At 48.8% G+C, this 22,089-nt stretch overlaps 1 protein-coding gene across 2 annotated transcripts in view; it reads right to left on the bottom strand.

The window, feature by feature from the left end:
* Window positions 1-293: 293 nt before the first annotated feature.
* The window catches only part of CD99 (CD99 molecule (Xg blood group)), a 34,993-nt gene continuing 13,197 nt past the window's right edge, over window positions 294-22,089 (bottom strand). Inside the window, exons 2-10 of one of the 2 annotated variants that reach the window (XM_055337708.1) lie at window positions 20,172-20,204; window positions 19,689-19,733; window positions 18,880-18,927; window positions 18,140-18,208; window positions 13,848-13,892; window positions 11,717-11,770; window positions 10,199-10,312; window positions 3,253-3,309; window positions 294-2,383 (exon numbers count right to left, since the gene is read on the bottom strand). In XM_055337708.1, coding sequence (XP_055193683.1) covers window positions 2,358-2,383; window positions 3,253-3,309; window positions 10,199-10,312; window positions 11,717-11,770; window positions 13,848-13,892; window positions 18,140-18,208; window positions 18,880-18,927; window positions 19,689-19,733; window positions 20,172-20,204 — 491 coding nt within the window. In that variant the 3' untranslated portion in view covers window positions 294-2,357. Of the gene's footprint in view, window positions 2,384-3,252; window positions 3,310-3,686; window positions 6,039-10,198; window positions 10,313-11,716; window positions 11,771-13,847; window positions 13,893-18,139; window positions 18,209-18,879; window positions 18,928-19,688; window positions 19,734-20,171; window positions 20,205-22,089 lie in introns of those variants that run through there. The other variant, XM_055337709.1, reaches the window with a different exon arrangement.

Below are 22,089 nucleotides of genomic sequence, written 5' to 3'. Positions count from 1 at the left end.
AATTATAAAGCAAGTTTGCATGCGGAATCTGACCTTAAAGGCTCATTTGAGAAGAACGTGGATACTTCTGTGCTGTGTCTGTCACCTAGGTGTTTCGTGCTAGCTAAGCAACAGGGCCCAAGGGTATTAGATAATCCAGCCCTCAGCCCTTGACAACTGGTCGACCCCAGCTCTTGAGATGTTTGTGTTATGTCCTCCAGAATCCAGTGTCATGTCCAACTCCGTACACACTTGAGCCACAGGGGGGTAGCTATTTGCAAAATGAATTAATGAATGGATGGGATACACACTCAGGGGTCTCAACCATTTTTTTTTTTATTTTACCACTTCACAGACTCAAAGGTTACCATCGATGAAAAACAGGAAAAAGAAGTTAAATGCAAAAAGAGCCAGAGACCATGCTCCCCATTGGATCTTGAGAATGAAGCTTGAAACCTCGTAGGCAATGGAGGGAAGTAGGAGCTAATGGAGGGATAGTGTCCGGGGAGGGATGGAGTCCTTAACACAAGGGACGAAGGCTCAGGGGCCCACCGCCCAGACTGCCAGCAGTGTTTCTGAGCTTCCAAGTGACAAAGACCCATGATGGATGACTGATACTTCCACCCCAGCCCTTCCCCAAAATCTGGTGATATGTGATGGCACACCATCTAGGTGTGATGCCAGCATACCCCTCGATAGGGACAGATGTGTGTGAACCTGGCTTGGACAACATGCTGCACCTCTGAACATCACTACTGATGATGAGATGAGGCATCCTCACCAACATGCCATTCTCTGCACGACTGTCCTAACAGATTTGCATGAGCCTGCCGTGTCACTGGAAGCTGATGAAGGTGTCCTAATTCTTCTTCAGTGGAGGGAAGTGTATGCACCTAGAACATCAGGGCTTCTGCACGTCATGACGTGAACATGAAGATCTCAACGAAGCCCTTTGCAAACTGCCACATACAAGCATGCATCTCTGCCGCCTTGTGCGTGCACGTGCATGTGTGTGTGCAGGGCCCTACATTGGGGACGTGCTTCTTGACGTAGAAGAGTCATTGTTTATTTCAAGGAGGAAGAGTTGATGCTTTCAGTTCGAGTCTTTAGGACACAAAGCAGGAGGTCCTCTGCCACAAAGCACTTTTACCCCAAAGTTAAAGCAAGCTCTCACATCAAAGCAGTTAAAACACTTTGTAAGGACGTTACAGGTGGCAAATTTCCACAAAAAAAAAACCCCACAGAACAAGAGGGCAGTACCTGAATGCAGGGCGATATCTGATGCAGGGGAGAATCTGAATCTACAGGAGTATCAGATGAAGAGGACTATCTCTGAATGTAGGGGAGTGTCTGGATGCAGGGCAATAACTGACACTGGGAAGTATCTGATGTAGGTGAGTAGCTGAATTGCAGAGGAGTATCTGATGTAGGGGAGTGTCTGGAGGCAGAGAAGTATCTGATACAGTGGAGTATCTAAGTATAGAGAAATATATAATGCAGGGGAGTATCCGAATGTAGGGGGGTATCTGAATACAGACAAGTATGCAATAGAGGTGAGTATCTGAATGGACAGGAGTATCTGATCCAAGGGAATATATGAATGCACGGGAGTATCTAGACATGAGGGAGTATCTGAATACAGAGAAGGATGTAACCCAGGGGAGTATCTGAATGTCCTTGGTGTACCAGACCAGAGGAGGCAAATAGGCAGAGAAAGAAAATCCCGAAAATGCAGGGGGATGCTTGGGTCAATCAACTGTCTTACAGTCCCAGAAAAGGCACCACGGGGTCTATTCCACTACTCTCCACAGCCTCCTTTAAAGGTCACCCCATGGCAAGACATTTAAGTAAAAAGTACTTGGTTTTTTATTTTTTTATTAGTGTGGTGTGAAAAAAAATCTTACCCAATGAAGGAGGTTCTGAGGACGCTAATTGAAGGCTTATGTCACTGTATCCAAGGGTCAATGTCAGGGGACGGTTGTGTTTAATTCACACGTTGTTGGTCACATGACCCAGAGTTCCGGGTGGGGGAACTTTGTGGGGTCAGCATTGGATTGATGGACTGACTGTGATGGACAATCGGCCTTTCACACCCCATGGGGAAACACCTAACGGCCACGGATAGCGTGAGCGCCATTCCCCTCGGGATGCAACGCGCCGCACGAGTATCCCTCATCTACCCAGCGTGGTGCAAACAGGCACAACGCATGTCAAGGTCAAAAGAAAGAGTCTCAGCGTGAACAAAGGCATGGACAGGATGGGGCTGGATCCCGGCGTGGCTGGCTCTGCCCTGGTGCCTGCGTTTGTCGGGAGGACGCAGCAGGCCAGACTCGTCCTCCTGCGGGGATTGTCACAGAGTCGCATTTGTGGCCAAGCTTCTATTTTTCCAGAAGAGTCCACTGAACTGTCAAGGACAAACAGACAGGGAATGACTTCACACGGCATGCCCAGGTCCCCCGAAAACCTGCATGTCACCATCTGCACCTCAAACACTTCAGACGCAGGTGACTCCCTCGCTGCGGAAGACAAATGCAGGCCAAACACATTGCCGACAGAAAGCAAAAACCGACTCTAACCTCCCAGGGGAAACAGATTCAACAAATTTCAGAGTATGATCAACTCTAGCTAGAAAAAAAAAAAAAAAAAAAAAAAAGATACCCCAGGAAAAGTAGGGGAAAAAAATAGGAGAAGGCAATTTCTCCCAGCGGCTTCTCTGACACGGCCAAAAACATCTGTGATCTGCCAAATCTCACCACACATAATTTTCTTAATCAGGTGCCGTGGTTTTTATTAATTTAAAATCATTTGGGACTACCATTTTTCTCATCAAGTCATTTACGGTGTAGAGGTCTACTGTGCGTTTTTGGGTACTTCAACAATGATGCCTTGTGTGACACATCTCTCCCCATTTTGAAGTTGCCCCAAGTAAGACACGCACTTCCTAAAAGTGCCTATTTTTCAAATTCAAAATAAGTAAAAATCTCATGAAAAATTCATTTGCACACCAGCCGGCTGACCTCCCGAGCATGTAGCCACGAGGGGGGCACCGCGGGCCAAGTCTCATCATTGATCATTAAAGAGAGTCGGAGACAACAGTGGGTGTCATCTGAAAGCCTCAAGCCCCAGAGCGTCTACACAGCGTCACTGGAGCCCGTCCCCTCAGAAACGTGGGTACACAGAGGAACTCATGGAATGCCCCACAGTGCGCCATGGAGCTGCGCAGAAGCACGGCAGGAGGACAGAAGATACAAGGGCTGGTGCCCGGCTGCTCACCTGGTTGCTCGGCGTTGGTGCTCTGCTGGTTTTTCGTGCTGGTGTCACCTTGGTCGGCTGAAAGGAAGCACAAAAGATGCCCCAAGGGGGTGAATACCAAGAATGCACCCTAATGTCACTGTCATTGGAACCAGCTCCCCGCCCTCCTATCCACCCCCCACAATCAATGGGGCCAGGAGGGACGGAGATGCAGACCTGCTCAGTGCAGCCCCATCCACAGGGAATCGAAGACTAACAGGGCTTCACAGGGTCCCGTTGGCTTGCTTTTGGGTTTTCTTGTTGTTATCTGTTGCTTTTTTTTTTTAATTCTTAATTTCTATTTTGAAATCTGCCAAACACACATCAGAGCAGACACGACCAAGGCCCCTCCCTAATCGTCCCTCCACCCCCAAGATCTACAGCACGAGTTGACCGAATTCAAGACAGCGGACAGATTTCACAGGCAAAGAGGCGTTTATTTCTCCATGGTGGTGTCGCTCAGGAACAGCGGCCGCAAAGGGGCCCGAGCAAACGACATCCAAGACCGTTCACAAAGCTCAAACTGTTATACAAAATACATTGCTTTTAGCGGGGTGGCGGGTGGGGGGAGAATCCTGTCATGAAAAGACACACCATGTGACTTCTGCTCCAGGTCACAGAAGAACAGGCCCAGTGGGAGTGCAAGAAAGCCCGTAATCTGTCCCCCTATCCCCCAGCCTCCAAAAAAGGAGACCCAGACGGTTATAAGAGAGCCGTAAGTGCACACATGTTGGGTCTCGTGCTGGCAGGGCAGGTGGCGGCCATGGGAACACACAAGGTGTAGAGCGAGCACATGGCAACAGGACAGCTCATCCGGTGGCGACTGAGAACACAGCGGTACACGCCCGCTGGAGCGGCGAGATGGACTAATGGCCACATCCGTTGTGGGGGCAACACGTCAAAGGGCATCTTCTGATGCTACTTGACGTTGCCATCACACACCGCCAGCTTCCGAGGAGAACCTTCTGGAGGCAGCACTGTAGGGAGGGTGCCGCGGAGCGAGCAGGGTGGTTGCTGCATGGTCCACGACCCATGTGTGTGCCCTCTGGGGAGAAGGACACAACCTGCGCTCCCCAGAATCAGCGTGCACGGGGGACAGAGCACTAACGTCAGCACCGTTGGGGTCAGATGGCTGTGATTCAGACGTGGCTTTGCCCCCCAGGCGGTTCTCCCAGATTCTGCTGGTAATGCTGTTTGCTGGAATGCCACACGGCTGTTGGTAAGTGCCAACTCTTGAGAAGGACCCCAGCTGAGGTGACCACCAGGGATGCACAGTCAGATCCCCCGTCTCCCCAGAGGAGACCCATGCAAGCCCTCGAGACCCAACCACCCGTAGCCCCGTCGTGCCGCGGGCTCGTACAGGGAGACTGGCCAGGTTCTGGGGAATCCACTCTGCATCCAAATGTAAAAACCCAAGCACACCACATCTCAACTTACACAAAGGCAATGCGCGTGCTTTTCTGCGGCCCTAGGGACCACATGTGGCTGCTAGAGCGGTTATGGAATTTGCAGCTTTCGCAGCTCTCCGTGCCTGGGGATTATTTAAGTATACACACAGCATGCATTTGGAGGCAAAACCACGGCCCTGGGGGACCACTGACCAGCAGCACCTCATCGTAGGCCACACTGAGGACTTGCTTCTCGGGGGCACACGGGCCAAAGTGCTAACCTGAGAGCAAGCGTCCTTTTATAAGAACTAAAAAACACACACGCACATCATCCAAAGCACCAGTCAGTGGCCACGGTGACCACTGAGGGGTGACCAGACTCAAGAAAAAACCATGCAGGGCCCCCATGACAGCTCACCACCCCATCAACCAGCCATGCTAACCCCACAGCCGGCCAGTGATCCAGCCCTGACATCACCACCATCCACCCCACCCCAGGCCGGAGGCGATGCCAAGTCTCTGCATGAGGTTGAGATGAGAAAAGCGATTTATATGCCCAAGGGAAGGAGATGCCCAGATGTACGCAGGGGTAGAAAAAACCTTTAAGAAAAAAAAAATAAAGAAAAAGAAAAAACCTATAGGTGATTTCACGTTTACGGGGATTTCCAAGATGCACAGATTCTCACGTGTCGGCACACGCCACCCTGATGTCACCTAAATTCAAAATTCTCAGATTGTGACGTTTGTGGGTCATTCCTAAATAAGTGGATATTTTTCTTCCCCCCACCCTGGAGAAGTGGGATAGTCACCCATTTAATTAAAAAAAAAAAACTGGTCAGAGAGACAGCAAGGACCTGCTTCATGGGACGCGGCGTGTGGCCAAGGCATCATACAGCGGGGAAGTCAGACGTTAAAGGCTGCGCTGCAGGGTGAAACGGAGTAACCGGTGGGCTTTGCGTGAGGAGGACGCGGCCAAGGCTCGCGGCACCGGCGGCCCATTTGCGGAAACATGAACGTGGCAGCCAGGCGGGGAATACGGGGAAGCGCCCCACGCGTGCAGCTGGCCACCATCGCTTTTCCCTTGGCTTTTTTTTTTCCCTTGGCTTTAAGTTTACTAGAAAATATTCTGCATTCCTCTTGGTGTCCTGAAGCTACGTATGCGTGAACGCCGTACGCGGGTAGGAGCTTCCGTGCATGTGGAAGGGGGACACGGTCGGCCTGGGAGGCGTCCCAGCGCCACGGCAACGGCTAGCCACGGGGATGAGGGCAAGGGCCAGGCTTTGCTTTAGACTCTGCGTCTCAGCGGACAAGCCCTGATCGCACGGGAGCGGCTCCGGGCTTGCACATGGCTTTCTGCTTGTCCCTACATCTTCGGCTCATCTGAAACGAAAGGTTGAAAAATGAATAAAAAAAAAACAAACAGAAAGAAAAGAAAAGAAAAAAGAGAAAAGAAGAGAAAAGAAAAGAGAAAAGGAAAGAGAAGAGAAAAGAAAAGGAAAAGGAAAAGAAAAAGAAAAAAGAAAAAGAAGAAAAAGAAAAAGAAAAAAAAAGAAGAAAAAGAAAAAACAAAAAAGAAAAAGAAAGAGAAAGAGAAAACAAAACAGAAAGGAGGTAAACTTCGGAGAGGTCCACACATGTCCAAAGCCCGAGGCAGCAGCCACCGCTGTTACAAAGGCACTTCGGGCAGGAGCAGAGCATGATTTTAGGATTTTAGGATTTTCTTTCTTTTTTTTTTTAAGCGATGCTGAAAGCCCGAAGTGCCATTGAGGAGCCAAGGAGAGATGAAAGCAAAATCAAGGAGGACAGGGAGGTGGAGATGGGGATGGATGCAGCTCACGCCAGCAACGCCTCAAGCATCCGCTGCGGACATCAGGCGGACAAGCCCGCAAACAGCCAGAACCAGCCGAGACGACAGCGTCGTGCCCGCCAGGTGACAGCTCTGTGAAAGCAGGTCACCACCCACGCCATTTGCCGCTCAAACCGGTCACGTGGAGCCAGCACAGCAAACCACGCATCATGTCGGCGGGGAGCCCAGCACGCGTCAATTGGAAGAAAACCACGTTAAACTCTCGGGGACACATCCAGACCTCCAGGAAGACAGGACACATCTACCAAATCCCATCGGCCATGGATTCCGGGCATCAGCTCAGAACGTGATACTCAAAAGCGCTTCAGTACATTTACAGCAGGTCGGCTCGTATTTGCCGGATGCGTCTCCGGGCTGAGAGCGCGCCCCGGTTTGCGCCCAGTTGATGGCGCCTGAGTCAACAGACACCACGAAATTGAACGCAGTGACAAGGTCCTGGAAAACCACCCTCTTTATAAATAGTCACTCTTGCAGAACAATGATTTTCCCCCCAAAACCATGGTTCCTTCAAGCAGAAGCAGTGGGATGCACCGTGGCCACATCCTTCTTAGGAAACGTCCAAGCTCACAGCTACCCGTGGATGCGCACTTCTTGACCCCATGAAGAAAACCCATCAATATTCCTATACAGACGCCCCGAAAGCTCTAGGATCTTCCAGGGCCCAATGCCCGGACCCAACACTTCATTTCTACCTCTGTTCATAAAAACGCATCACGGAGACAAACACCGAGCTCCCCGCTAACACAGGTCGAAAACACCAAAATATCTATTCCTGGACTCCAAAGAGATACTCACTGTCCCGCGTTAGCGTCTTGGGGTTTATAGAAAAAGAGCACCCGGTTTTCTTTATCTTAACTCTGGGCATTTTATGGCTACAGATAAAGGTCCTTAACAACTGATATCGGAACTACCAGCCTACTTCCTTTGTTTTAATCCACCTCTTTTTTCCCACCAGTTTTTTTTTTTTACTTTTTCTTTGTGTGTCTAAATCAGCTAAGATCCCCAACTCCAATAAAACCAGAAAGCAAATCGAGCTTATAAAGTTGGCCCCAATATTCAATTGGCTCACGCAGGAGAAACTGTACGAAATCCTGGGTAAATGAAGAATTTAGCTCGCTGCTCAGTAAGCATGTGTTGAGTTCCAGAGCGCCCTGAGCCCATTCTTTTGGGAAGATGCTTTTATTTTTGAAATTTGTTAATTCGACTATTTCTACCTGGGGAATTTTCCGTTTTCACCCCGTGTTAGGAACACGAATGCTTCAAACAAAGACCAAAATCCAGGAATGGGGTACAGGGGGATGGAGAACACTTGCTTTCCCAAGTTCCTAACCCCACTCCAAGTATCAGACAATGTCAAGTCCATTAAGATTCTTGGGTCCTTCCCCCAAACCGCTGTGCCTTGGCATAGTGCCTTGGCATATGAATGTCAAATTGGCACCATAACATCCAAGGGGGGGCATATATCCCAAACACAAGGTGATGTAAATGCCTTACAACTCCAGAATCCGACTGGATTTGGAGATCCAAATTGGGTTTGAAAGTCACCTACAGATTTTCAGAAAATCATTGTGCCTGGACTTCCCATACCTCCTTCCCTAGCAGGCGTGCCTTCCCCCTCTCTGGGCTGGGCATCATGCTCTGAGCTGAGCATCTTCAGAGAGGGGGCAGAAATGAAGTCCATTTGGACATGTTCTTGACCTTGGTCATCTATTTGGGCACGTCCTTGACCTTGGTCATCTGTCCCTTTGGACACATCCTTGACCTTGGACATCTGTCCATTTGGACACGCCCTTGACCTTGGACATCTGTCCATTTGGGCACGTCCTTGACCTTGGTCATCTGTCCATTTGGGCACATCCTTGACCTGGGTCATCTGTCCATTGGGCATGTCCTTGACCTTGGTCATCTGTCCATTTGGGCACGTCCTTGACCTTGGACATCTGTCCATTTAGGCACGTCCTTGACCTTGGTCATCTGTCCATTTGGACATATCCTTGACCTTGGACATCTGTCCATTTGGGCACATCCTTGACCTTGGACATCTGTCCATTTGGGCACATCCTTGACCTTGGACATCTGTCCATTTGGGCACGTCCTTGACCTTGGTCATCTGTCCATTTGGACATGCTGGACGCTCAACATTCAGACAACCAAGCATGGTTTCCCAAGCAACTCTGATGGAAGGCACCCGGTCACATGTGGGAAATAGACATAATGAGGCACCCTTACCCTCAAAACAGCAGCTTATGTTAAATCTCTGAACCCATAAGCTCTTTGGGACTTTCAATTTCAGGCTACAGACGGAGTCTGTGAATCTAAAAATCTCTAAAGATGGGACATTAAGGGTAGACTCCCTGCCTATAGTCAAATTTTGTATCACCATCTATTCAAATCTTTTTTTTTTCCCTAAGATTTCATTTATTTACTCATGAGAGGCAGAGGCAAAGGCAGAAGGAGATGCAGCCTCCCTGCAGGGAGCCCGATGCGGGACCCAATCCCAGGACCCCGGGATCACGACCTGAGCCAAAGGCAGACACTCAACTGCTGAGGCATCCAGGTGCCCCATCTTTTGTGTATTTCCCTAGAGTCCTCAGGCAGTGATCTGTGAGAATGGAGCTCAGTGGCTAAGTATGAATCTGGACTTGAAACCACAGGTAGGTTGAGACGTTCAGACACTGTGAGACTCCACCCACAGCCCAATAGGATTCCCATCAGAGTCCACCCCTTGTGTTCACCTTACAAGAGGAAAGTCAAAACTTTGAGCAACCTAGAGATGCATGAACATGAGCTATGTTCAAAATACAGCTAACTGACACCATGGCAAATCCTATGTAATCCAGGAACTCTTGCCTATATGGTCTCAAAACAGCCAACGATGGAGTTCCAACCCCTATGTTGTTGGGCGTGACATCCTCCATATTCCCCTATAAATTTTATATCCTACCCAAAAACTCTCCCAAGCACTAGTTAGTACGGGGTTGTACCAGAAAGGGAATCAGCTGCCCCACATTTTGATTTTAATTCCCTTGGTTGGGGTATCCCAGGGTGGCTCAGCGGTTTACCACCTGCCTTCAGCCCAGGGTGTGATCCTGGGGACGCGGGATCGAGTCCCACGTCGGGCTCCCTGCACAGGGCCTGCTTCTCCCTCTGCCTGTGTCTCTGCCTCTCTCTCTCTCTCTCTCTGCATCTCTCATGAATAAATAAATAAAATCTTAAGAAAAAAAATTCCCTTGGTTGGGGCAAACAATATGGCGGCCATCCCAGCCATCACTCTTGTCATGAGGGTGATGAGGAATGACAGAGATTATAAATAAGGACGAATTAACATTTCCATGAGCTAACATTTCTTCAACCAACCTGTCAAAACTTTCACACTCAACCTATGGATCCTCACAAAAGTCCTATGGTGTGCAGACGATCATCTCCCCTTTATAGATGGAAACCCCAAAGACAGGGGTGGTTAGTGACTTGCAAAATCCACACAACTCCACCTGGGCGGCGCTGGAATGGAAGCTACAAAGTCTGGTTCTAGTATTTCAGCGATCTCTTGGACTATCAACAGCCTCACACAGGTCTCACGCCAACCGGACTTCTGGTGTGTTTTAGTTTTGAGAAAGCACAGATTTCAAGTTAGTAAGGCACAAACGAAAGGAAGCAGCCCCAAAAAACTTACCGTTTTCTTTGAAGCACAACTTTTTCTTCTGGTAGGCGATAAAGCTAGAAATCGCTCCAGCCACGGCCACCACGACAGCCCCAATGATGCCAGGGACTACCCCAGGGGAGTCAGCTGTGGGAAGAAGCACACGGCACCATGACTGGGGACACTCGTGGACAGCAGACCAGGCACAGGGCAGGTGGCTGGAGGCCCCGCCCACGGGAAAAAGGTGGGATTGAGAGTCAAGACATAGGGTCACAGGGTGACCGTGGAAGAAACCCCACTCCTGAGCCTTGTCCAACTCCCAACACCACATCCAATCCGTTTGCATGATACGAAGGGCCAGCCATACTGCTCCCCGGAAGTCACATCTGGAATCGGAATTCATTTGACTACGTGCACCGCTTCCAATGCAAAACTGGTTTCCCGTGGACGACACACCCGGCCTCCTCCGATCCCTATGGCCAATGCAGGGGCCCTAACAGGTTGAGGTGGAAGCTCTGAGGCGAGGCAACATAGCCCACAGTGTGTGGTACCCACCTGGGACTACTCAGAGGCTGTGAGTATTTTCTGAAAGCGGAAGCCGCTGACCCCCTTCGGTACTTTTGTTTGATTTACGCCACGATGGAGTTTCCATGCACCATCAGTAACTCTCATGCTACTGTGTAGCTGTGCCACGTTGACTTGACAGCTAGCAATTTCTCGGCATGGTGGGTACACAAGACGTCCCGCTCCATGAGTCGGTCAAGGATGGTGTGGTGGTTAATTGTGTCTACTTGACTGGGCTAAGAGGTGTCCGCATGGCTAGAAAAACATTCCTTCCGGATGCGTCCGTAGGGGTGTTCTCAGAAAAGCTAAATGTTTGTATCTACAGACTACGTGAAGCAGGTGGTCTTTACCAGTGAGGATGGGCAATGACCAATCCATAGGGGGCCTGAACAGAACAGAACGCAGAGATGGGACATCCATCTTCGGCTGCCCTTGTGCACAGGCACTCCTGGTTCCTGGGATCTGAGACTCGGGCGGAGACTTGCACTCCTGGCTCTTCTGGTTTCCAGTCCAAAGTACTGGGACTGAACCACACCAGTGCCTCTCCTGGGTCTCCAGCTTGCAGGCAGCAGATCACGGGACTTCTCAGCCTCATGGTTATGTAGGACAATTCCTTATAATCAATCTCTTTCTGTACATCTATACCTATGTGTATCTATAGATAGATCCCGATGGTTCCGTTTCTCTGGGCAACCCAGGGTAATACAGACGGTATTCCTTCTTAGGGCACTATGGGAAGATGAGTCAACGTAACCTGTGGGTCACATCAAGACTCCCTTGCTGAGTCTCTTAAAGAACGTCAACCAGATACTCCAGCAGAGCGCTTGGGACATGGCCTGGCACAGAGCAATCGCACTTTGATGCTTCGCGCCATCATCTTTAGGATGACAGAGCCAATGCTACAGGTTTGGTCCTGACCACTGCATTCCACTTTTTCTCAACAGTGCATATAAGAAACCCAAGGCATCAGAAACCACGTGTACGTACCCTGCTCCTCCCCGTCGGGCCTTTGGCTTCCGCCGCCACCACCGCCACCGCCTCCTGCAAGGGAGAAACAGGCTTGCAGCAAGTTGCATTGGGAAGATTTTTGGTAAAGGAAATCTCGTAGCAAAGATCAACTCCTGGGACCTTGAGTTGTGAAGGAAGTCACAGAGTCCTTTGTTCCCTTTGTTGAGTCCCTGCTTTGCTAAACATAATCATCGGACTTGTTCCCATTTACCTGACGGAGGGGCTCGGCTCCTGAGTCAGACCACCCGTCCCACGGTAGGCTGCAGGAGACCCAGTAAGTCCTGGGTGCCTCAGGGATCCTGACTGCTCTCGGGAGGAATCCCATCCAGGGCCTTGGAACCCACCCATGGAGACGCGGCCCACGGCTATGAGGTGATCCGAGGGACATTCCTGTTGACTCTGAGGATCTATACAAGTGACCCTTCAACAACACAAGAGGATTAGGGGAGGCAACACCATACAGAGTCGAAAGTCCAACTTTTGATTCCTCCCAAGACTTTACTACTTACTAAGAGCCTCTAAACTGCAAGGCTTCCTGATAACATAAATAGTTGATAACATATACATGATGTGTTCTATATGTTATACGCTGTATTACTGTATTCTTACAATAAATTAAGCTAGAGAAAAGAAAACGTCAGTAAGAAAATCATAAGGGGGATCCCTGGGTGGCGCAGCGGTTTGGCGCCTGCCTTTGGCCCAGGGCGCGATCCTGGAGACCCGGGATCGAATCCCACATTGGGCTCCCGGTGCCTGGAGCCTGCTTCTCCCTCTGCCTGTGTCTCTGCCTCTCTCTCTCTCTCTCTCTCTCTCTGTGACTATCATAAATAAATAAAAATTAAAAAAAAAAAAGAAAATCATAAGGGGGAAGCCTGGGTGGCTCAGCAGTTAAGCATCTGCTTTCAGCTCATTTCATGAGTCAGGGATCTGAGGATCGAGGCCCACATCGGGCTCCCCGCAGGGAGCCTGCTTCTCCCTCTGCCTGTGTCTCTCATGAATAAATATATAAATCTTAAAAGAAAATGATAAGGAAGGGAAAATACATTGACAGGAGTACACTGCATTCATTGAAATAAATGCACATGTAAGTGGACCCACGCAGACCAAATCTGTTTTGTTCAACGGTCAACTGCAATATACATGAGGACAAATTATAAGTAAATATAATAAATAAATAAATATATTCTAAGTTCCATAAACACAGAGGTTATTACATTTATCTTATGTGTATATTTTTATTGACTTATATGCTATGTATTATATCTAGCTTTGGACCCTAGTCTAACCTAAGATTTTTTTTTTTTTATTTATGATAGTCACACAGAGAGAGAGAGAGAGAGAGGCAGAGACATAGGCAAAGGGAGAAGCAGGCTCCATGCACCGGGAGCCCGACGTGGGATTCGATCCCGGGTCTCCAGGATCGCGCCCTGGGCCAAAGGCAGGCACCAAATCGCTGCACCACCCAGGGATCCCCTAACCTAAGATTTTAGTTTTTTTTTAATTTATTTACGATAGTCATACAGAGAGAGAGAGAGAGAGGCAGAGACACAGGCAGAGGGAGAAGCAGGCTCCATGCACCGGGAGCCCGACGTGGGATTCAATCCCGGGTCTCCAGGATCGCGCCCTGGGTCAAAGGCAGGCGCCAAACCGCTGCGCCACCCAGGGATCCCTAACCTAAAATTTTAAAGAGAGTTAGGAAATCTGCTTTTTGAACTGTAATGCTGCCAACAAGGGTCACATGAGCTCATTCTCAGGGCTTTGATTTCTATGTTCATTAAATAATAGAACATGCCATTGGAGACACCCAACAGTCACTGAAAAAAACAAACAGGTGATCAGCAGTTCAGATGTCTGAGAAGTGCTCCATCAGCTGACCTCCAGCCCCATGGACATGGTGGGTAACTGAACCATCAACACAGCTCCTAGGGACCAGCCTCTCCGGGGCAGGTCTTACGGTCCCCACCCTTGACGCATTTACAAATGCTGGAGATCCGAAGCGAATTCCAAGCAGCTGACTGTAACTTTGCTGACGGCTAAGGGTGTAGACCCTAATGTCATTGTGTTCAGCAGGCGGGTGATAGGGAGAAAAGAGAAGAAGTAGTAACTTTACCTCCATCTGAAGCTCCATCGAGGAGATCGGAATCTGAAAAGCCACCTAGAAGATAAAAACACAGCATCATCTGCCATATTGGGGCTCTCGGGAGGGTCTCGATGTCTCAGAACTAAGAAAAACACTATCGGAATCTAAAGCAGATCTGTGGCAGGGGGAATCCAAGAGGGGCTCTACTTTATAGAAAAAAAAATCTTTTAAATATACAATGACAACTGAATTCCCAATTCTACTTTAAAACTGCTAAAATTGGGGATCCCTGGGTGGCTCAGCGGTTTAGTCCCTGCCTTTGGCCCAGGGCGCCATCCTGGAGTCCCGGGATCGAGTCCCACATCGAGCTCCCGGCGTGGGGCCTGCTTCTCCCTCTGCCTGTGTCTCTGCCTCTCTCTCTGTCTCTATCATGAGTAAATAAATAAAATATTTTTTAAGAATAAAAAATAAAGGGATCCCTGGGTGGCACAGCGGTTTGGCGCCTGCCTTTGGCCCAGGGCACGATCCTGGAGACGCGGGATCGAATCCCACGTCGGGCTCCCGGTGCATGGAGCCTGCTTCTCCCTCTGACTGTGTCTCTGCCTCTCTCTCTCTCTCTGTGAGTGTCATAAATAAAAAAAAAAAAAATTATTTAAAAAAAAAAAGAATAAAAAATAAAAATAAATAAATAAAACTCCTAAAATTAGTCTTACCGAACACTCTGCTAGAAAACCTGAAAAAGATACCAAAAGAAATGGAAAGCGTACAGCTGTCTTTTGGGTGGAAAAAAATAAAATAATGTCCAAGGGACCTGTCTGGTATAGATTCAATGCCCTAAGGGCCCTCAGTCTTCACTCTCCTCAAGTTGGGGGCATGTCGATTGCAAATGATTTTTAAATCAGATCTATATGTATCTTTACATTTATATTTTTCTTTCCAGTTTTCTTGTATTTGAATCATTTTGCCTTGGCTAGAAGACCCATATTAAGTTTCACCTGTCGATTCTGGACTCAGCCACGTGAGTTACTCTGGACAATGGTTAAGTCGGCAAAATGGGAGCCAGGTCAGCATCTTAAATTAGCCTCTGTTGGGGTTGATGCTCTTGCCTCTTGAGAGGGACTCATTTAAAAGCTGGTAGCGGGGTGAAGGAGACACATAACGGTGACCTTAGTCATCCCAGCTGAGATGACCCAAAAAAGCCAACCCCAGAAGACCCACCAGCTGACCACAGACACCGGACAGCCATGCCAAGGTCAACCAAGGCTCGCCTAGACTCGTGACACATACTAAACAAACTTTTAAAAATACTTTATTTATTTATTTTAGAGACTGAGAAAGAGAGCATGAGCGGGGGGTGGGGGGGAGACACAGTGGGGGAAGGAGAGAGAATGGAGTCAAGCAGACTCCATGTTGAGCGCAGAGCCCCATGTGGGGCTCGATGTCACAACCCTGAGGTCCTGACTTCCGCTAAAACCAAAAGTCAGGTGCTCAACTGACTGAGCCACCCAGGCACCCCAAGACATAACAAGTTAAAAAATTTTAAACTACATTGGAAAAAAAAAAAAGAAAAAATAAACTACATTGGGTTCAGGCATAGTGTATTAAGCAGCAGTAGTTAGCTGATACACGTCAGACTTAATCCGTCAGTTTAATAAAACCTATCATGACCCAGTGTGATTTATTCCAGCAAGTGAAGGGTGTATTTTATAGTGAGACATCCTTCCATATACTTTGTCATATTCACGAGTTAAAAGAAAAAAATCGCTCATAGGCATTGATGACGACATGCACTTGATGAAATTTAATATGGGTCTTCTAGCCAAGGCAAAATGATTTAAATGCAAGAAAACTGGAAAGAGAAAAATATAAAGATACAGATACATCTGATTAAAAGTATATGAAAAATAATATCATAGTCTTTTCATAAATGCTGAACGAGGAACGTAAAATAATTAACAGGTAAGAAGGATTCGTCGTTCAGCGGCTAGTGAGGAAAGATGTACGAAATTCACTTCTGTATCACTAGAAAGAAGCAGGAAAAATAAAGGGCTTACAATGTGTTCACAGACACAAATACAGACAGGGAAGAGCAAATCCAGAAATACGCTTATAGGAATAGCAACATGAAAGAAGCACAGAAAACTGAATCCAAAAGAAAAAAAGAAAAAAAAAAAGCTCAATTTTGCAAACAGTCGGTGCTCTCCAAATTGATTTCTTGTTGGAAAGCATTCAAATGAGAATAAAGACAGCGTTTTGTTTCTTCCGAGAAGGATGACAGACAATGAGTAAGCGATTGTTAAATTAAAAGGAAAAATCAAAGAGCCGCAAAGAAGCGGGGGAAGCTGTTCAAGCATAAAAGACCCCAGGGGAAAACACACACATATACACACACATTAAAAGACTCACTTGCCAAAAATTAAATAAATAAAAATAATCACTGTCAAAAATACTGAAATGCTGAAATGGGGGGGGGGGTGTTTTCATAATAAAAGAACGAAAATAGGATCTCCAAGTGGATGAAGCAGGCTTCTCAATCAGGAAGGAGAGGCCGGTTATCCTCAAACGTAACCCAGAACCGGGGACAGAAGCAACCACAAAAGAGAAACCATACGTGGCCAACCGAGACACCGAATTTATTTTCCTTAATTTGAGAAAGAAAGTCATAAAATAAGGGCCTGGGGCCATGCAGCTTTTCACATGATACGTCTGGCAACCGTTTTCAGGCTCGGTGATGGTGTGCAGGAGGGATGCCCGTTTGCACAAACAGGTGGACCAGGGTGAACTGGTACAATTTGGACAATTTGGAGGAAAAAAAGGTCAAAAACCAGAGCACACACTGACCTGAATATTTTGACTTCCAGAATCTCTTTTAAAAAATAAGAAACAAAAAATAAAAAAAATAAAAATAAATTAAAAAATAAGAAACAGGGATCCCTGGGTGGTGCAGCGGTTTGGCGTCTGCCTTTGGCCCAGGGCGCGATCCTGGAGACCCGGGATCGAATCCCATATCGGGCTCCCGGTGCATGGAGCCTGCTTCTCCCTCTGCCTGAGTCTCTGCCTCTCTCTCTCTCTCTCTCACTGTGTGCCTATCATAAATAAATAAAAATGTAAAAAAAAAAAAATAAGAAACAGGGACACCTGGGTGGCTCAGTGGTTGAGTGTCTGCCTTCGGCTCAGGTCGTGACCCCGAGGTCCCAGGATCGAGTCCTGCATCGAGCTCCTTGCAGGGAGCCTGCTTCTCGCTCTGCCTGTGTCTCTGCCTCTCTCTGTGTCTCTCATGAATAGACTAATAAAATCTCTTAAAAATTAAAAATAAGAAACAAAATGTATTTTAACTTTATCCTTAAGAAAGAAGGTGTCTTAAGTTTGCTTTGGGAATCATCATTCTCCAGCATCAGAAGAAACTAACATTTTCGACATGAAGCGTGTTCCAACAGTATGACCGTCATTAAAAGTCACGCGATAAAAACGCCCAAAAAGAGTGGAACAAATTCTTATGAAATTTAATAAACAAACAACAAAATTAGGACAATACGAACAAAAGATTGACATTGGGACTTAGAATTCGGGGCATTTAAATTTACACCTGAAACACTGGCGACCCAAACCACCAAAATCCTGGCGGTGGTATACAACATGGAGAATATGTGTTATTTTTTCCGTGTTAAAAATCAAACAAACCCAGAGCAAGAAATGCACTCAGAATTGGAAGTCTTGACAGTCATTCAATTCAGAAAGCAGGTGGTAGATTATTCCAAGTATATCAGGATGTGTCAAAAAAAGGAAAAAGGGCTGAAAATCCACTAGCTTCTCTAGAGAGAAACCAGGACCTCATACTTCTCTCCAAATCCATTCTATACATTGAGGGGCGCCTGGGTGGCTCAGGCGGTTGGGCGTCTCTGGATTTCGGTGCAGGTCACGATCTCCAGGTGGTGGGATCCAGCCCCATGTGGGGCTGTGCGCTCAGCGTGGAGTCTGCTTGGGATGCTCCCTCTCCTCTACCCCTCCCCGTGCTAAGCATGCTCGCTCCATCAAAAAAAAATTCTTTTTAATTGAAAAAATAAAATAAAATCTTCCATCGCATTTTTGAAAGAGTCCATGAAACCTCGCACGTCGACCGCAGGAAACCAAAAGGTCCAATCCTAACCAGAAATATCGTTTGGAAAACTGGTCTCCTGCTCCTGGAAAACCACCATGGCCTTGTGCCCGCACCCCCACCCCATGAAGCCCAAGCTAATCTGAAATGACCTCTTCTTGGCTGATGGGGAAACCACTGTAGTGTGAGACACGCACAGCACACCTCGCAGGGTACGGGGTCTTACCAGAGGATCCAGGCTGGTTGGGGTTGGGATTAGGCTTCGGTTTGGGTGGATTAGGCGGCACTGGGTCATCTATTGGTAAAACACAAGCATTAGCATGTATGTGTACTTTGCAGTCAGCAAAAAAGACCCTCAGAAAAACAAAAAATGAAGCCAAAAAACCCAAAAACCCGCATCAGTTTGCCTACAGATGGTTCAGCAGACAGTAGACATCGGCGGGAAGCCATACACGGCCACTGCCCATTCTATGCGCCATGGCCCAGCTGCCCTACTTACACTTACCTTTGAGAAAACGGAACCTTTCTAATACTCCCACGCGTTTCCGACAGAAACGAAAGCAGGTGTCTGGACAAGAATTGGAGGGACCCGGCTCCAAACCAAAACGCGGGGCCCCTCGTTCAAAGCACACAGAGCATTTCAAGATGGCGGCAACAACACCCAAGGGAGCGACGGGCTCCTTGTGGGAGAGGGCACGGGTCCCACGTGCGGGGAAGGGCGCTCCCATTGACCTAATAAGTGGTTGCAAGGCCTACAAGCCTGGTTCTTTGTGTTTTTTTTTTTTGTTTTTTTTTTTAAATAAAAGCAAAAGCCAGAAAGCCAACCACGGCCAACAAGACGCCACTCCCTCCGTGCGCGTGGTGGCCGCTAGCTCTTACTCCACACGTGCAAGGCTCTTGGGGATGATGACAGTCTGGTGATCACCAGCAGCTCAGCCACCCAGGAGACTTCCGCGAGGTACTTACTGTTTCCTCCGCCGCCGAGGGCGTCCTCCAGACTGAACCCGTCATCGTCTGCAAGGGAAGCAGGCCGTGAACACCCAGGAAAGGATTCGGGGCCCTAGACAGATGGAGGAGACCCTGCATCCCTGCCTCCCTAAACACTTCTCCGAGTATCTGACCCAAGTCCCAACACGAGAGTCAAGTCCCTGAAAGGAGCAACGGAGCAAAACAAAACCCACAAAACAGAAGGTCCCAATCCACGGCGCCATGCCCGCCGCGGGCTGAGCTGCAGTTCCACGCTCCGCCTGCCAAGAATGTTATGGAAAAAAACCTATTAAATTAAGAACAAATTTTTTAAAAAAGCCAACAGTGATAGATGTCCATGGTTTGGGCATCAGTTTTTGCCTGGGTGGCTAAGCAGGAGCGGATCAGACCCCCCATTCCAGATTCCTGGCTTTCCTGAGAAAGACACGGGACAAGGACTGGTGGCTGTGTCCTCGCAGTTGGCAATGGGGTTCACTCACGGGTTCTACGGGCATCTCAGCCCCGAAAATCGCTTCCCCTAGGAAACGAATATCCAAAAGCAGAGCGAAAGCAGACAGAGGTGCTGCACAAGGGACCCGCGAAAGCATCCCTGAGGCACGTCAGCCCTGTGTTGCACAGAAGTCATGCGACTCTATGATCCAGGTCACAGCATCTGTCCAGTAGGAACCAGTCTGCGTCCAGAGCCCCCGAAACCGCTCGTCTCTGTGCTTGTCTACGACTCGGGGCGAACAGGAGGGCGCGCACCGCCGGGATCTCTCCCGTCCGTGCCACCTGCGTGTGCTTCTTACCAGGGCTGGGTTTCTTGGGGGGCGCCGTGGGCTTCTTGTCATTGTCTGCAGAGAAAAGACACAGAATCAGCAAGTCCTGCGGGTGGGAAGCGGTGCCAACTCTCAAGGAATTGCTCAGATTGCTCCATGCAATTTGTAGAGTCGGCAAACGTCCAAAACACCACTTTCCCTGATTGCTCAGGCGGTGGCAGTGGTTGGAGCGTGAATTCCGAGCCCGCCGGGACCCCCATGGACAGGTGCGCAGGCGGACGTTGGTCCCGCTTTTCACTGAGACCAAGAGCATGGGTGGGGGTGATCCCACCAGGAGGGTTAATATCTCCCACCCGGAGCGTCCGGATTTTCCTCGCCATGTGACTCCATTAACTCCAGCACACGCGTCGATACACCATGTTCTGACAAAACACTCATCCTCCGTTTTAAGTCAAGACTGGAACGGTTCACCTCCCATCTTATAAATAAATATTAAATTTAAAGAGGACTCACCGCCAAGGGCATCCGACAAATCGAAATCTTGACCTACGAGGACAAAGAGTGCAGTTAGAAATTGAGGACGTAAGAATGTAAAAATCAAGAAGAAAACACCCCAGAAAAGGGCCTAGGTTTCGTGATGCGTGCGGCATTGAGTCGCTCTTTAAAATGACGCAAAAAAAAAATAAAAATAAAAAAATAAAAATAAAAAATATAATAAAACGTATGACGCTTTCTAAAATATAGAGAATGTGTAATAGAACTCGTCATCTATCCGAGAGGCTCACGTTGACGGCGAAAGTAAGACGCTAGTTCACGTCTGAAGGATCTGGACGTTTAGCAGCAGTGACGACGGTAGGAAAACGTGGTGATTTTGCCGGAGCGTCATTCGCCAACAGCTGATGCTCTGAGATCATGAGTAACAATTTCCCATACATGGTGGAAAAGACACACGAGCAGAAAAATCCCCTTTTATGATCGACTTCCATGACTACACAACTAACACAGGTTCCTGCAGAACCAGTAGACGACCCAGGAAATTCGTTTGGAGGAGTGTGCACGGGCTGTCTGGTCAGCGGCGAGGACAGAGACCGCAGGCCGGACAGTAGCCGAAAGGACCAGACCCCAAGGGGGCAGCTTCCCCACCTCAGGGAGTGCTAGACATTCAACACCCCACAAACATGCCATGGGGGCCACCTCCATGTGTTCAGGAAGGAACGTGCATGGGGCACATTTCCCTGAGGCAGCAGGTGGAGAGTTTACCAACACCAAAGACCTCACTGGGCATGTGCATATACATGTGCGTGCACTGTGTGTGGGACTCTGTATGTGCCGTGGGTGTGAGTGTGTGCGTGCACTGCACGTGGGCATGCCTGTATATGTGCACACTGCACGTGAACCCTGCATGTGTCTGCACTATGCACGTGCATCCGTTTGCACTACAAGTGAGCATGTACGTGTGCACTGCTGCATATGGGTGTGTGCACTGCACGAGCCTGTTTGTGTGCATTGCCTACCAACAGTATGTATGTACACTGCACTGAGCACATGTGCATACATGTGCACTTCACACGAGCATGTTTGTGTGTGCCACACCTGAACACGGTGTGTGCACTGCACGAGCACATGCACTGCACGTGTGTACATGTGAACACTGTGCACTGCACGTAAGCACCAACGTATGTGTACATGTGAACACTATGTATGTGCACTGCACGTGAACACATGTGCATGTGTGTGCACTGCATGTGAGTACATGTGTGCACTCCACTGAGCACGTGTATGTGTACTATGTGTGAACACTATGTATGTGCACTGCACATGAGCACGTATATATGCATGTGCACCGCATGTGAGCATGTATGTGTACATGTGAACACTGTGTGCGCTGCACGTGAACACGTGTGTGCCCTGCACATGAGCATGTGTGTGCACTGTACTGCTACATGTGAACAGTGTGTGCACTGCACGTGTGTGTGCTACATGTGAGCATTGTGTGTGCACTGTACGTGAGCACGTGTGTATGTGTACTACATGTGAACACCGCACTGCACGAGAGCACATGTGCATGCATGTTCACTGCACGTGAGCACGCGTGTGTGTACTGCACTGAACACGTGTGTGTGTGTGTGCACCGCACATAAGCATGGGCACATGGGCTGACCATTACCACTGACCTGGGACTCACTCTCCCTAAAACGTCCCCCTCGAGTCACCACAAGCAACCATGGAGCCCACTGTTCCCAGGACCCCCAGGTCAGCCAAGGGCTGCAGTGTCAGTGGCCCCCTCCTTCCCAGCCTCGTCCCCAACCCCTGCGTGACCCCGGAGGACACGCTCGGCCCCACAGCAAGGGCTTGGCTTGCAGCCCGACCTGGGGGCTGGCGCCCCTGCAAGGTGGCTGTGGGCCGAGGACACCGTGCAAGACCCTGAAGC

This window comes from Nyctereutes procyonoides, unplaced genomic scaffold (genome assembly GCF_905146905.1).
Source record: "Nyctereutes procyonoides isolate TBG_1078 unplaced genomic scaffold, NYPRO_anot_genome, whole genome shotgun sequence".
NCBI classification, from domain to species: Eukaryota; Metazoa; Chordata; class Mammalia; order Carnivora; family Canidae; genus Nyctereutes; species Nyctereutes procyonoides.
This window is presented reverse-complemented; position numbering and strand designations above follow the sequence as displayed.